At 42.5% G+C, this 17,839-nt stretch overlaps 1 protein-coding gene across 1 annotated transcript in view; it reads left to right on the forward strand.

The window, feature by feature from the left end:
* Positions 1 to 13,849: 13,849 nt before the first annotated feature.
* The window catches only part of LOC106565581 (isotocin receptor), a 30,211-nt gene continuing 26,221 nt past the window's right edge, over positions 13,850 to 17,839 (forward strand). The window contains exon 1 of the mRNA XM_014132859.3: positions 13,850 to 15,010. Coding sequence (XP_013988334.1) covers positions 14,041 to 15,010 — 970 coding nt within the window. The 5' untranslated portion in view covers positions 13,850 to 14,040. The remainder of the gene's footprint in view (positions 15,011 to 17,839) is intronic.

Here is a 17,839-nt window from a genome sequence, read left to right on the forward strand (position 1 = left end):
GTAATTTACAGCTCTTTGAGGCCTGGGTGGGATATGTCCCGGACTGATGTGACTGTTACTTCACTTCGCTTGCTAACCCACTCCTAAATCAGTGGGCAGGCAGACCACTGACACCCACAGCCTTCATCAGAGAATCAACTGATACCAGCCCTTACTTTGAGCTAAATGGGCTGGTTGGTTTGTGCCCAAGGCCAAATGCATGTACCTGCATAAATAATTGGGGAAACGGAAGTTGTCCCAGTGTGGTTCAAAAGGGTAGAATCACAGTACACTCCCTGTTAGAGAGTGTAACCTGGGTCTAATGGCCATGTGCCTCATATTACCCCAGATGCCTCCACTAGAACAGAGCGGAGGATGAGAAGAGAATAGTCTGAGCCTCAGGATGTGCTTATGCAACCAGTAATCCTTTTGTCTGTGATTTGTCACATACTTCGTAAACAACAGGTGTAGACTAACTGTGAAATCATTACTTATGGTTCGTTTTCAATAATGCAGAATTAAAGATAAAAAATGTAATAATAATTGAAATACTGAAATGAGGAATACATACACAGTGAATAATGAATAACAATAACAATAACGAGTAAAATATAACAACTATATAGAGGGAGTACCAATACCAAGTCAATGTGCAGAGGTACGAGGTAATTGAGAAAGCTATGTACAGTGCATTTGGAAAGTAATCAGACCCATTCACTTTTTCCACATTTTGTTACATTACAGCCTTATTCTAAAATGTATTAAATCGTTTTTTTCCCTCATCAATCTACACACAATACCCCATAATGACAAAGAAAAAAACAGGTTTTTAGAAATTTTTGCAAATGTATAAAAAAAAAAAACGACATATCACATTTACATAAGAATTCAGACCATTTACTCAGTACTTCGTTGAAGCCCCTTTGGCAGCGATAACAGCCTTGAGTCTTCTTGGGTATGACGCTACAAGCTTGGCACACCTGTATTTGGAGAGTTTCTCCCATTCTTCTCTGCAGATCCACTCAAGCTCTGTCAGGTTGGATGGGGAGTGTCGCTGCACAGCTATTTTCAGGTCAATCCAGAGATGTTCTATCTGGTTCAAGCCCGGGCTCTGGCTGGGTCACTCAAGGAAATGTGTCACGAGCCACTCCTGCATTGTCTTGGCTGTGTACTTAGGGTCGTTGTCCTGTTGGAAGGTGAACCTTCGCCCCAGTCTGAGGTCCTGAGCGCCATGGAGCAGGTTTTCATCAAGGATGTCTCTGTACTTTTCTCCGTTCATTTTTCCCTCGATCCTGACTAGTCTCCCAGTTCCTGCCACTGAAAAACATCCCCACAGCATGATGCTGCCACCACCATGCTTCACCATATGGATGGTGCCAGGTTTCCTTCATACGTGATGCTTTGCATTCAAGTCAAAGAGTTCAATCTTGGTTTCATCAGACCAGAGAATCTTGTTTCTCATGGTCTGAGAGTCCTTTAGGTGGCTTTTGGCAAACTCCAAGCGGGCTGTCATGTGCCTTTTACTGATGAGTGGCTTTCGTCTGGCCACTCTACCATAAAGGCGTCATTGCTGGAGTGCTGCAGAGATGGTTGTCCTATTGGAAAGTTCTCCCATCTCCACAGAGGAACTATGGAGCGCTGTCAGAGTGACTATCGGGTTCTTGGTCACCACCATGACCAAGGCCCTTCAACCCCTATTGCTCAGTTTGGCCAGGCGGCCAGCTCTAAGAAAAGTCTTGGTGGTTCCAAACTTCTTACATTTAAGAATGATGGAGGCCACTGTGTTCTTGGGAACCTACAATGCTGCAGAAATGTTTTGGTACCCTTCCTCAGATCTGTACCTCGACACAATCCTGTCTCGGATTTCTACGGACAATTCCTTCGACCTCATGGCTTGGTTTTTGCTCTGACATGCACTGTCACCTGTGGGACCTTATATAGACAGGTATGTGCATTTCCAAATCATGTCCAATCAATTGATTTTACGCCAGGCAGACTCCAATCAAAGTGTAGAAACATCTCAAGGATGATCAATGGAAACAGGATGCAGCTGAGCTCAATTTCGAGCCTCATAGCAAAGGGTCTGAATACTTATGTAAATAAGGTATTTCTGTTTTTTATGTTTAATAAATTCGCAAAACATTCTAAAAACCTGTTTTCGCTTTGTCATTATGAGGTATTGTGAAGTGAATCATGAGGAAAAAATGAATGTAATCCATTTCGGAATAAGGCTGTAACATAACAAAATATGGAAAAAGTCAAGGGGTCTGAATACTTCCCAAATGCACTGTACATATAGCCTATAGATACATATATCACTATCCTCATCATCAGGGCCAGTGGGAATTCCACAGCCCCTGGAATCTGTGGGAGAATGGAGAAGTGACTGGAATGAGGATCAGCTTCGGATGGGTTAGGGGGATGTGGGATGTAGATGTTGGGAGTGATTTACAGTGCCTTCAGAAAGTAGTCCACATTGTGTTGTGTTGCAAATTGAGATAAAAATTGATTTAATTGTAATTTTTTGTCAACGATTTACACAAAATACTCTGTAATGTCAAAGTAAAAGAGAAATTATATTTTTTTTATTAATGGAAAAAACCCACTAATATATCTTGATTAGATTATTATTCAAACCTCTGAGTTAATACATGTTAGAATCACCTTTGGCAGCGATGCGATTATAGCTGTGAGTCTTTCAGGGTAAGTCTCTAAAAGCTTTGCACACCTGGATTGTACAATATTTGCACATTATTCTTTAAAAAAATTATTAAGTTGGTTGTTAATCATTCCAAACTGTAACTAGGCAATCAGGAACATTCAATGTCGTCTTGGTAAGCAACTCCAGTGTAAATTTGGCCTTGTGTTTTCGGTAATTGTCCTGCTGAAAGGTGCATTTGTCTCCCAGTGTCACGTCCTGACCAGCAGAGGGCGTATTGCTTAGTCTAGGTCAGGATGTGGCAGGGGGTTTGTGTTTGTTAAATGTTGGGTTGATGATTGGGACTTCCAATTGAAGGCAGGTGTGTATAGTTGCCTTTGATTGGAAGTCCTATATAGGTGTGTGTGTTTGTCTTTGGGGTTGTGGGGAATTGTTCTGTGTTGAGCCTATGCTTTGCCAGACTATTGGTTGTTCGTTCATTCTCGTGAGTTCTTTGTTATTTTGGGTGTTCATTTTTGATAGTTAATAAAAGTCAAGATGAGCCTGCACATACCTGCTGCGTTTTGGTCCTCTTCTCTCCAGTACGACATTTTTAAGGATGAGTACGACTTATTTTATGACAGAATTCCCCACCAGCAAAGGACCAAGCAGCGGAAGAAGGCTGGCGAGGTAAGGGAGACCGAGAGGCACCCCCAATAATTTTTTAGGGGGGGCACAAGGGCTGTTTGACGGGGCAAGAGCTGCCCGCCAGTCAACAGTCGCCAGAGCTGCCGCCAGTCAACAGTCGTCATCAGAGCTGCCCGCCAGTCAACTGTCGTCATCAGAGCTGCCCGCCAGTCAACAGTCGTCGTCAGAGCTGCCCGCCAGTCAACAGTCGTCGTCAGAGCTGCCCGCCAGTCAACTGTCGTCATCAGAGCTGCCCGCCAGTCAACAGTCGTCGTCAGAGCTGCCCACCAGTCAACAGTCGTCGTCAGAGCTGCCCGCCAGTCAACAGTCGTCGTCAGAGCTGCCCGCCAGTCAACAGTCGTCGTCAGAGCTGCCCGCCAGTCAACAGTCGTCAGAGCTGCCCGCCAGTCAACAGTCGTCAGAGCTGCCCGCCAGTCAACAGTCGTCAGAGCTGCCCGCCAGTCAACAGTCGTCAGAGCTGCCCACCAGTCAACAGTCGCCAGAGAGGTCAGACTGCGCTGAACTGCCGGAGTGGCCAGACTGCGCTGAACTGCCGGAGTGGCCAGACTGCGCTGAACTGCCGGAGTGGCCAGACTGCGCTGAACTGCCGGAGTGGCCAGACTGCGCTGAACTGCCGGAGTGGCCAGTTGACTGCCCTGAACTGCCGGAGTGGCCAGTTGACTGCCCTGAACTGCCCAGACTGTCCCGAGCTGCCAGACTGCCCAGACTGTCCCGAGCTGCCAGACTGCCCAGACTGTCCCGTGCTGCCAGAGTGGCCCGACTGCCTGGAACGGCCTGCACCTGAGCCACCTCCAGGATAGGTGAGTTGGGGAGGGAGGGTGTAGCACAGTGCCGTCGGTGACGGCAGCCACCCTCCCTTCCCTCCCTTATGGTTTAGGGGTTATTGTTTGTTGGGTTTTTGTTGGGGTATTGGGGATTTTCTTGTTTTTCTTTTTTAGGTGCATCCTGGAGTCTGCACCTTGAGGGGGGGTTACTGTCACGTCCTGACCAGCAGAGGGCGTATTGCTTAGTCTAGGTCAGGATGTGGAAGGGGGTTTGTGTTTGTTAAATGTTGGGTTGATGATTGGGACTTCCAATTGAAGGCAGGTGTGTATAGTTGCCTTTGATTGGAAGTCCTATATAGGTGTGTGTGTTTGTCTTTGGGGTTGTGGGGAATTGTTCTGTTGAGCCTATGCTTTGCCAGACTGTTGGTTGTTCGTTCATTCTCGTGAGTTCTTTGTTATTTTGGGTGTTCATTTTTGATAGTTAATAAAAGTCAAGATGAGCCTGCACATACCTGCTGCGTTTTGGTCCTCTTCTCTCCAGTACGACATTTTTAAGGATGAGTACGACTTATTTTATGACACCCAGTGTATGTTGAAAAGCAGACTGAAACACGTTTTCCTCTAGGATTTTGCCTGTGCTTTGCTCTACTCCATTTATTTTTATCCAGAAATCTCCCCAGTCCTTACCGATGACAAGCATACCCATACCATGATGCAGCCATCGACATGCTTGAAAATATGAAGAGTGGTACTCAGTGATGTGTTGGATTTGCTTCGCAAACCATGTTTTTTTTACCCATCTACCAATAGCTGCCCATCTTTGTGAACCATTGGAAAACATCCCTGGTCTTTGTGGTTGAATCTGTGCTTGAAATGTATTGCTCGACTGAGGGACCTTACAGATAATTGTATGTGTGGGGTACAGAGGTGTGGTAGTCATTTAAAAATAGTGTTAAACACTATTATTAGACAGAGTGAGTCCATGCAAGTTATTATGTGACTTGTTAAGCACATTTTTACTCCTGAACTTATTTAGGCTTGCCATAACAAAGGGGTTGAATACTTATTGACTCAAGACATTTCAGCTTTTCATTTTTGATGAATTCCACTTTGGCATTATATGGTATTGTGTGTAGATCAGTGACACAAAATCTAAAATGCATTTTAAATGCAGGCTGTAACACAACAAAATGTGGAAAAAGGGCGGGGTGTGAATACTTTCTGAAGGCACTGTATGTCACAGTCAAGTGTTCTTGAAGTTGACCTTGTGACGCCTGGAGACTCAATGAGGATTCTACAGCGGGGTGTGAGGTCGGGAGATCCAAGTAGGGAGTGTATGTAAGGTCCACCATAATTCATTACCACTATACTATTATTACTATAATAAACATTTTTACATTTACATTTCAGTCATTTAGCAGATGCTCTTATCCAGAGCTACTTACAGGAGCAATTAGGGTTAAGTGCCTTGCTCAAGGACACATTGACAGATTTGTCACCGAGGTGGCTCTGTGATACGAACGAGCAACCTTTTGGTTACTGGTCCAACGCTCTAAATCTTAAAAAATGTGAGCTGTATGGAGTTAATGGAAAAATGTATGTTTGAGGGGGTGGAAAACATGATTACTTCCCCCCTCAACTCCCTTCAAATGAGAAAGAAGAGCATATTCTTCTTAAGACCCAATTCACCATGGACAACAGGCTATCCTTTTGTCTAATCTAAATGCTATCTGCATGAATGTTTCCCTATTATCATGGACGAAAGAACTTCAGGAATGACAACTAATTAATCTAACATTAACTACACAATGGAAACTTAGAGCTTAAAACTCCACTCCATTCAATTCCACTACCTTTAATCAGAAAAATTATTGTTTTAAGAGTAAACTTAAATGTGTGAACTACAAAGGGGATCTCCTAATTTTATTCTGTTCTACAATCTACACCATTAAATTGTCTATTTAGGAAAACAAGCCCTTGAACCTTAGCCATGTTTCAAACTGATGTGAGTGACATAAAATGCTAAACTTGTTGTCTTTCAGAATTCAGACGTCAGTCCTCCAGTCCGGGGGACTCGGATGCAGACGGGCCCATTCCGTTGAGTGGTTGACCCGTCATGTACACTAGCACGCGGTGCCGCGCAATGAAACACCGCTTCCCATTCATTTTCAATGGAAGGAAAGCGGTGAGAACTGGAGTGGGCGAGAGCGTTGGGCGGTGCAAACGTGGCGTGGGAGGCGGTGAAAAAGTTAAGCATTTTCCAAAGTTAAGCATGGTCACCGCTGGGCGATCATATCGAGTGGTTCCCATGACGAATTTGACACTAATCCTACCCAAAGCTGGAGACATTCTTCAGCAAAGATGGTTGACAAAAATACTAGGATGGAAGCAAATGTAAGAAATTATAAAGTCAGAATGAATCATGCAAAAAAATGTACAGTTGAGATTTATATGTTAGTTAATGTAGAGGCAAGCGATTATGCATAGTTTTTTGTCATCAAGTATATTTACGAAAATCGCTATTTAGCAAGCTAGCTTTATGGGTGTTGTGACATGAGTATGAAATTGTAATTTGTGTTGTTTAATGCCGTCTTGTGAAACAGTGGATGTAAAGAATCTAGCTAGTTTAAGCATTTACTGCAAATTTCATGTACAATTGTATAAGCTTGCCTTGCTGATATTTGCTATGCAATGCAGCTGAAGTAATGTGGCTAGCTAACAATTTTTTTGGTTATTGTGTAGTGGAGGATAAAAATACCTGTATGCCTATGGATGTTTAGCTAGCTATGTAGCTTATCTGTGTTTGGACCCTAAAACGTTTGATATAAATATTTTGTTTATTAAGTCGTTTTTTTAAGGGGTGGATAAGCTTTAATATTGCAGAAAGGTTTTTTTTCCCCCCATCAATGTAATTGTCTGCATCATTTCCAATCCCCCATATATTTTGGGGGTAAATATATATGTCCATGTACATACATACATACATACATACATACATGTACATACCCATATATATATATATATAGTGTATATATATATATATACTGCTCAAAATAAAGGGAACACTTAAACAACACAATGTAACTCCAAGTCAATCACACTTCTGTGAAATCAAACTGTCCACTTAGGAAGCAACACTGATTGACAATAAATTTCACATGCTGTTGTGCAAATGGAATAGACAACAGGTGGAAATTATAGGCAATTAGCAAGACACCCCCAATAAAGGAGTGGTTCTGCAGGTGGTAACCACTGCCCACTTCTCAGTTCCTATGCTTCCTGGCTGATGTTTTGGTCACTTTTGAATGCTGGCGGTGCTTTCACTCTAGTGGTAGCATGAGACGGAGTCTACAACCCACACAAGTGGCTCAGGTAGTGCAGCTCATCCAGGATGGCACATCAATGCGAGCTGTGGCAAGAAGGTTTGCTGTGTCTGTCAGCGTAGTGTCCAGAGAATGGAGGCGCTACCAGGAGACAGGCCAGTACATCAGGAGACGTGGAGGAGGCCGTAGGAGGGCAACAACCCAGCAGCAGGACCGCTATCTCCGCCTTTGTGCAAGGAGGAGCACTGCCAGAGCCCTGCAAAATGACCTCCAGCAGGCCACAAATGTGCATGTGTCTGCTCAAACGGTCAGAAACAGACTCCATGAGGGTGGTATGAGGGCCCAACGTCCACAGGTGGGGGTTGTGCTTACAGCCCAACACCGTGCAGGACATTTGGCATTTGCCAGAGAACACCAAGATTGGCAAATTCGCCACTGGCGCCCTGTGCTCTTCACAGATGAAAGCAGGTTCACACTGAGCACATGACAGACGTGACAGAGTCTGGAGACGCCGTGGAGAACGTTCTGCTGCCTGCAACATCCTCCAGCATGACCGGTTTGGCCGTGGGTCAGTCATGGTGTGGGGTGGCATTTCTTTGGGGGGCCGCACAGCCCTCCATGTGCTCGCCAGAGGTAGCCTGACTGCCATTAGGTACCGAGATGAGATCCTCAGACCCCTTGTGAGACCATATGCTGGTGCGGTTGGCCCTGGGTTCCTCCTAATGCAAGACAATGCTAGACCTCATGTGGCTGGAGTGTGTCAGCAGTTCCTGCAAGAGGAAGGCATTGATGCTATGGACTGGCCCGCCCGTTCCCCAGACCTGAATCCAATTGAGCACATCTGGGACATCATGTCTCGCTCCATCCACCAACGCCACGTTGCACCACAGACTGTCCAGGAGTTGGTGGATGCTTTAGTCCAGGTCTGGGAGGAGATCCCTCAGGAGACCATCTGCCACCTCATCAGGAGCATGCCCAGGCGTTGTAGGGAGGTCATACAGGCATGTGGACCTCATTTTGACTTGTTTTAAGGACATTACATCAAAGTTGGATCAGCCTGTAGTGTGGTTTTCCACTTTAATTTTGAGTGTGACACAAATCCAGACCTCCATGGGTTGATAAATTGGATTTCCATTGATTATTTTTGTGTGATTTTGTTGTCAGCACATTCAACTATGTAAAGAAAAAAGTATTTAATAAGATTATTTCTTTCATTCAGATCTAGGATGTGTTGTTTAAGTGTTCCCTTTATTTTTTTGAGCAGTATATATATATATATATATATATATATATATATATATATATATATATATATATATATATATATGCATACATAAACATTCATACATATACACATATATACATACATACACATATACATACATACATGTACATACTTTTTTTAGAATACACCTGTATTATTCCCTGCAAACCCTACCACCCTTCCCCCAATTGGAGTAAACTAATAAACAATAACACTTCGGCTTCTACCTTCAGTTCATACATATTATACACATTTTACCGACACAATCTATTTTACAATAGTTATATTTTGTTTGTTTTTAGTCCTTCCTCTATCTCTGATGTCCATCCAGTTTGATTTCTATTTGTAACTGTGATATTTCACAACATTTCTGAACCTATATACATTTTACAGACCCCGTATGTTTTACATTGGTTATCTTAGTATTAGTCCCACCTTTCAGCTCCATTCAACCGCTCCCATCTATCTCTTAAAACCATCCATTTTGGATTTCTATTTGCCATTTATTTTTCAAGTACTGAACCTTTATATTCTCATAGCTTCTACAGAATGTAAATTAAAGATAAACATTTTTGCTAAAATAATTATATTACTGATTGATTGACTATGACTTTTCAAATCACCCAGTTTTGCTCTCTGTAGCGTTAGTTCGAGGCAAATGTTGCAATTCTTCAGCCATTCCTGGACCTGTGACCAAAACCATTCAGAAGCTAGCTAGGATTTTTTATTCATATATTCAGAAACAGAATTTCAAAAACAGTACACTACACTTCCTATGAATCGCGTAAATACTCTAAAACCTGTTCATCTCAATATCTAATTTCCTTAATCTGCACTGATCTGAGTACACGGGATAGGTGTAGTATTTCATCAAGTGAGAGACAATTTCAACCAGTAGAGAATGTGAAACGCTTTATTGAAAGAAGTTCATTATCCAAGTGTTATAAATACATAATACAATACATGCATTATAAATATTATAATTGTAATATTATAAACACAAGTTCAATCTGTACTTCAATGCACATCTGGTGTGCATTATAAAACACAGTGAGGAAGAAAGAAGAGGTGGGGAGAGAGGTGTGAGAGTAAAAGAGAGAAACAGAAATTGGTAAGAGGAGCATAATCACATGCTGATTATGATCACTGACAGTGTTAGAATTAAAAAAACACAAGGCTTAATCATGCTATCTTTCTCGTCTCTCACCGCTAGATACACTATTATGTAATTGTGATGAACTGAGAGAATATTAGAGTAGCACTGTAATTCATTAATCAGCATAAGATTAATGAATTACAGTGCTACTCTAATATTCTCTCAGTTCATCACAATTACATAATAGTGTCTCTAGCGGTGTCTCCTAACCAGCCTTGGGCCCCCAGTTGGCCCGAAGGTTATGAGCGGGTGAGGTGGCGATGACGGGACTGGAAGTTGGCTTCCTCTCTCATCAAAACATACCTGCAGACGAGAGACGAGAAAGATAGAATAAAAAAAACACAAGGCTTAATCATGCTAACACTGTCAATCATCATAATCAGCATGTCAAATACAAAACTTACCTGGGATCATTAACTCTGGGACTACTACATCTCTATCTGTACTTCAATGTAAAGCATATCTTTAATAATACTTCCTGTTGACCCGACCAAGTCTCACCTCTGATCATGCTGTGCCCTCTATGTGGACAGTTCAGATGCGGGAGGGGTTTACCGACACAGCTGACATAACCTAGAGGATTTAGGGAGAAGGGGGGAGAAGGCTGTGAAGTGAAGGAGAGAGACTGATATTGAGAAAAGGTAATTAAAAAGATAGTGTTCAACAGGAATCTGTGTGTGTCCTGGTGTCCACACTAAGTGGCTGCAGAGTTATTTATACTTAAAAACATGCACAGACACACGAGGACAAACGATATAGAGTAGTTATATAAATAATGAAGTGTCTTACTATTCTCCATGGTTGGTCCTCTTTCCTATTCTTTGAAGATGGAAGGAGCCACAGTTATACACCGGAGCCTGCTTGCTACATAACACAATCCATCAATCAGATTGATACACGAGTGTGTAGGTGTGGGTTGTAGTGTGTAATTGTAAAAAGAAAATCTATATGGGTGACTCTTAAAATATCCTGTTTTGTTTTTGTACAGACAAACAAAGCCCTTACCTGAGAAGTAGAAATCAAAGGGAGAGAAACTGGGAATTGAATAACTGCAGTTGACATAGCTAAGTCAATGGAGGAATACTCTTATAGCAATGTGGAAGGCTCTTAAAAGAGCCTTTGGTTGTGCATAGTGTAGTCTATGGTGTTGCCAGGGAACAGCACCCTCTTCAAAGAAGTAGGAGGTGAAGATCTCCCGCACACGGATTGCCTCCCTTGCTGCGTTGTTGGCCCCCATCCTTGAAACAATCTGCAGAGAGCAGACCTCTCCTCTGGCACACAGAGGCGAGCTGCAGATCCCCTCCTGGTCCTCGTGTCCATCCTCATGAAGTTATGCAGGAAACAGGTAGCCTTCACATGCTGAATTCCCCTAGGAGGCAGTCCCAGATGGCCCTGGTCACCCAACCTTGCAGTGCCCTGCATGGTAACTGTAGGGTAGTTATATAAATTTGTTTTGAAGGAATCTTCAATTGCAAGGTATCTGTAGGAATATGGAAGATGGCATTATTAGACACCAGGTAATTGTGGATTACTAAAGTATAATTAAGCAATAAGAACTGGGGGGGTGTGGTATATGGCCAATATACCACGGCTAAGGGCTGTTCTTAGGCACAACGCAACGTGTAGTGTCTGGATACAGGATATCCCCAAGATGCTTTATTGCTATTATAAACTGGTTACTAACGTAATTAGAGCAGTAAAATAAATGTTTTGTCTTACCCGTGGTATACGGTCTGATATACTATGGCTGTCAGCCAATCAGCATTCAGGGCTCGATCCACACAGTTTATAATACCTCTTATAAGAAATCATGATAACATTGGATAGACGCATTTGCACACACGTGCACCTGTAGCATGTGACAACAGCAGGATCATAACAAGGATAGCGTCACAAATGAATACATAAATACCACTTGAAGCTTGATGAAGAGTTGGACATTTGAATCAGCTGTGTACATTAGTGCTAAGGATAAAACTAAAATGTGCACCCCTTTGAGTCCCCAGGACCAGGTCTGAGAACCACTGCTCTTCATTGTGACCTCTTCATCTGCAGACAGGCTTTAGCAGCTCTCTATATCTAAGGACAGAAAACATCACAAGAAACAGACTTCATTATACTCAAAATAGACAGCACTGAATATTATGTTACTATTATCTCTGTACTCACTTCTAGAGACTGGAACTACACAAAAGTACATGCCCTATCCAGAATAGCCTACTCTCTCACTTTGACAGTGGGACTGTTATCCTTTCACCCTCCTCCATGTCTGTAAGCTAGCTACCTACAAATGCATTTGGAGTTTTTTACAATGATAAATACATCAAGATGGCTAGCTAATATGACGTTAAGTAGCTGGTGATACTGAATTAACTTAGCTAGCTAGCTATACAGTATGTAAAGTTGGCTAGATAGCTACGTTGGCAGCTCATTTGAGCTAGCCTGCACTGTAGCTAGTTAGCTAATAATGTATCGTTTTTATTACGTTTTCGAAATGTATTTACTTCCTTGAATAGGTTCTCCCAGCCATGTGGATGATTGGAAACTGGAAAGCAAAGTTTGTTTGTCACCAGAGCGGTTTAGAGAATATTACTATTTACCTGTGAATAAATTCATGAAATAGAGATTTACCAATGTAAGAACCAGACCTTCATACAAACTTGCTATCTTGAATTATTGACGCACAATCAAAACTTGCTGCTATATGCTGCCAGCACACCCACAAGCGAGCCACTGTGGGCGGCCAAGCAGCACGCCGCCATTTATCGCGTACTAATATACACGTACTCTGGTGCAGTTCATCACAGGCATACAAAATAGGTTTCTCTGCCGAACGGCTTTATAAAACATGTCACTGCACAGTAGCAGTCAATGAGGCAAATATGCAATTTTAAGGTTAAATATGGATCTAGTCGACATTTGTAACAACATAACTTGCCTAAATTCGGTTAATGATTCACATTGGCAACCTTGAGCAGCAGGCTGCCGAGGAAAGATAACATTTTAGTGTTTCAGAGGCATTGATGGAATATAGTTAAATGTTGCACTAGCCTAGCCTTGTTGTAGCCGAATCAACTAATGCTGTCAACTAGTTATAGCTAGTGTCCATATATTTAGATACCTATATAGTGTAATTACCCATTTACTTGTGAATATTTCATTATGATGCCTTTATTTGCATATCGTTGACTAGGGTAGCCTAAATGATGATGACCACTTCATTTTTTTTAAACAGATCACTATGTAAAAAAAATATTTTAGATGTAGTGAATGGTTAGACATTAGGCCTACATCTATTAGAGTGCGCACATGGACACCTAGTGGAAATAATGTGGAAATCAATTTCTCATGCATAATCTTGGCCAGGGGTATACAAGTGGTATAAATATCATGATGCTGGCCAATCCCCGATCCCTACTAGTGAGGGAGGCTGGATGCTTCACTTTCAGGTCTCACTGCGTTTAGTTCCAGTATTCAATTTACAAGACGGTAAAGCAGATGCACATGTAAGTAGGCCTACATTTACATTAGGAAAACCCATCATGCTATTACTTGTAGGCAATGTTAAAATGTAATTTAGATGGCTGGAGACTATCCATAGACCATGTGCTGCTGAATTTTTAGTTAGTTTCAATAGTTTCTTAAATTATATGTTGTGGTTTTATTTTTTTCATTCAAAGGGGCAATCTGCTGTTCAAACAATAAAAATTATCAGAAAAAAATCTAGTTTTAACCATGTTTTGAGACTATACAATGTTTGTTTACAATTACATTGTTTACAAACAATGGAGTAAAATAAGCTTATATTTTGGGTTCTGATGGGGTATGAGGCATTGACGGTAGAATGAATATTCTTCTAAAATCAATGGTTAGGCCTATACATAATTCATTTAAAAGTAAAGAAATTGATGCATCAATCGCAGATTTCCCCTTTAATTTCCTATTATATAATTTCATTGTTTTTAATTCAAACAAGACGTTAATGTGTTTTCTCTATTTCCCGCTCACCAGTGTCTGGTCCTATCTGGCTATGAATAAGAAATAAAGCTTCAGCGCAAAATTGGGATTCCATTTTCCCATCGTGCGTAAATGGTAACAACACAGCTCCACACTCGGATGCTTTTTCTTGACACCTGTTAGATGAACAGCCAAAGAAGACGTTTAAAACAACCCTCCAATGTAGGGTGGCTGAACATTGCTGCTATTGCATGATTTTTCGCGTCGCGGTTGGACTGAGAGAGAATACGGTCAGCACAATGGAAAGTAGTACACTAAAGGAGCAGGACTTTTGGCCATTTAACGAATCATTTGGGAACTCAACCCTTGGCAACGGGACCACCGGGGGTAATCAAACAAACCCCCTGAAACGGAATGAGGAGGTGGCTAAAGTGGAGGTGACTGTGCTCGCCCTGGTCCTGCTCCTGGCGCTGGCGGGGAATCTATGCGTCCTGGTGGCCATTCACACCACCAAGCACACACAGTCCCGAATGTACTATTTCATGAAACACCTCAGCATCGCGGATCTCGTTGTGGCTATATTTCAGGTCTTGCCACAACTTATCTGGGACATTACTTTCCGTTTCTATGGACCCGATATCCTGTGCAGGTTGGTGAAATACTTCCAGATCGTCGGGATGTTCGCATCTACCTATATGCTTGTTTTGATGTCTATAGACAGGTGCTTGGCGATTTGTCAGCCGCTTCGGTCTCTGCACAAGCGAAAAGACCGTTTCTACGTGATTATCTCCTGGGTCCTCAGCCTAGTGTTCAGCAGCCCACAAATGTACATTTTTTCCCTGAAGGACGTTGGCTCTGGAGTGTATGATTGCTGGGGTGACTTCGTGGAGCCCTGGGGTGCCAAAGCGTATATAACTTGGATTAGCCTTACCATCTACATCATACCAGTGGCCATCCTGAGCCTATGCTATGGACTAATAAGCTTTAAGATATGGCAAAACTTTAGAATGAAAACCAAGAGGGACCAGTGCATAAGCCTCACCCCAAAGACTTCTAAAGGTCATGCGCTCGCCCGGGTGAGCAGTGTGAAGCTGATCTCCAAAGCGAAGATAACTACAGTTAAAATGACATTTGTCATAGTTTTGGCGTATATCGTTTGCTGGACTCCTTTCTTCACCGTGCAGATGTGGACGGCTTGGGATCCAACGGCGCCTCGAGAAGGTAAGTTCAAACTCCACCTCGAAAATAACCATGCAAATGATTTCTGCAGTTTGAGATTCCGTGCGTAATATGAAATACTTTAACCAGTCGGGTTCGCAATTTTAGACTGGTTCCATTAATATATCCATCTTGAAATGAAATGTCCATGTTTACTTTAAAAAGCTCGGAAGGTATTCTGCCTCGGGGCTTATGATGCGGTGTGCGTAATGTTAGGTGCATTTTCACCAAATAGCCAAGATGATACAAATATATTTCAACAGCCTTTTCCACTGACAGTCAATTGGCCAACTTGAGGAACATCAAAGGATGTATGCCATTGTAAAGGAAAAGTATACGCATCATATAAAGTAATATCCTACCCACATGCAGTGGTTGAAATGACAAAAGAAACGTAAATAAATCCGCAGACCTTCATGGGCTATGGTGTGCCTCCAGCCAACAAAAATACAATGATGCAAGTGAAGCTCTGCCCACCTATAGAATGTTATGGTGACTTATGGAGATACGGGTGGAGCGATCCGAACAAATATGTATGAAAAATATTATCTCGTTATATTCGTTTCATATAGGTCTAAATAGGGCATACGCCGTCAAAATATCCTGAAAACTAAAAACACCACCTACACCTCCATTTGGTTCACTCGCCATAACGAACAGCAACAACATTGAGAGGGTCGTTTAATTGCAATACCCCTCCACTGAAGCGAAGCAAAGTAGGCATAGGCTACCTCCGCAAATGTCCATGCAACTAAAAATAACTTAAGTCACTGAAAGCAGTCTTTCCGGACTGTTACTTCCATGGTTTGTGCACACCTCTGCATGGATGTTTTTCTGAGGCCCAACCGTCTGAGCCTTCATGCAGTGAATCATTAATCAGATTATGCGTGTCTATTGTTACCTGGGAGGCACGTCTGAGCGCAAGAGTGACAGGTAATATTGGCGCCACGCGTGTCATCTCCTCAGTCCAGCACACAGGGGAGCACGTGCTTCAATGGAGCAGAGAGCCCACCAGTGCAATTCATTTCTGACCCGCCTTATGGCCACACCCAATGTTATTAAATCATTTGAACAGATCTGAGTTGGTTTTCATCCAACAGCCTATGCTACCCCTGCTTGTTGCAGTTTTGTATACTTTTTTGGGGGGACATTCTTCTCCAACCAAATTGGTTTATAATGACTGGCATGAAGGCATACACATTTACACTGTTGTTTTCATAAACCCCCTCAAGTCCAGACTATGCAAATATGAGAATATGTGGTGGTTTAATGGTGGTTCAGTGACCGACCAATGCTCTGGGATGAGTAATATCAGTGTTTAGCTCTGTGGGCTATATAGTATGGCCAGGGTTCGATACCCGGTCAATCACACTTTACATACTTAGCCAGGCCTATTTACATTAGGCTATATACTGGCTTGGACTGGAGGGGGATTGAGCAATCTGTGCTAAACCAAATACAGTAGATGGCCTTCTGGTTGGGGTTGGCATTTTGTTTATGTTCTATCCTCAGAGTTACACCACAGCACTATGTATCCTGAGTGGCGCAGTGGTCTAAGTCACAGCATCTCAATGTTAGAGGTATCACTACAGACCCTAGTTTGATCCCAGGCTGTATCACAACAGGCTGTGATTGGGAGTCCCATAGGGCAGTGCACAATTGGCCCAGCGTTGTCCAGGTTAGGGGAGGGTTTTGCAGAGGTAGGCCGTCATTGAATATAAGAATTTGTTCTTACCTAGTTAAACGCAACTGTTCTGTGCTGTCCCCTCTTGATCCCCACAGCAGCTCTATCACATATTAGTTATATTTCCCAACATCCCCAGACAAACACCAGGAAATTGAACAAGTTGGTAAACAGTCATTATATTCCCCAAACTATTTTGCATTGCACGTGTATGGAAAAGTATGGAAAATAATATTCTCAGCCAAAGTTCTCATGAAGTTTGCAGGATGATCCAAGATGAGTAAGTATAAGGTACGAGGGGGTGTGGTATATGGCTAATATACCACGGCTAAGGGCTGTTATACACGATGCAACACGGAGTGCCTGGGTACAGCACTTAGCCGTGGTATATTGGCCATATACCATGAACCCCCAAGGTGCCTTATTGCTATTATAAACTGGTTACTAACGTAATTAGAGCAGTAAAAATAAATATGTTGTCATACCTGTGGTATATGGTCTGATATACCATGGCTGTCAGCCAATCAGCATTCAGGGCTCGAACCACCCAGTTCATAATGTAGGCTTTGTCCCTGTAAGCCTGTTGGGGTGTGCCAGGTTCAAGCAAGCAGGCTGTTGTTCCCTGCTAGAAAATAGTGTTTATTTACAGTGCTTTTATTATCATCCTTGAACAGAAATACACAGCCTGTGATCTCCCAAAGACAACCTCTTAGGAGTGCAGCATCCACTGGAGACTTTTTAACCCTTCTGAAGACAACACACAATCAGTGGATTTGCCCAGTTAAACAACTTTTTTTTACTACATAGGTGTTGCTTTTGTCCAGGTGGGAAAGGCAGCCCATCTATGAACTGTGTCCATACCCTTGTCCATTCCTGAGTGTACAGCCTCCATTTTCCCTACGCTGACTCACCCTCTGCTCTGTGTGACGCTGACTGGCACTGACTATATTAATCGGCAGTCTGCCCAGTCCTCATGGACTCCTTTCGTCTATGGCCACTGTATGTTCTTCTCTGCATTTTACAGGATGTTTATTAAACAGACACCAAGCCTCATTGTTGTTACAGTCATTTTAAAAGTACAGTATTATACATAATGTTAGATGCATCTTTTATTAAAACAGGGAAGTCCTTTTCAGCTGTGTCGACTC

The sequence above is a fragment of the Salmo salar genome, chromosome 12, assembly GCF_965601325.2.
Source record: "Salmo salar chromosome 12, fSalSal1, whole genome shotgun sequence".
In the NCBI taxonomy this organism is placed as follows: Eukaryota; Metazoa; Chordata; class Actinopteri; order Salmoniformes; family Salmonidae; genus Salmo; species Salmo salar.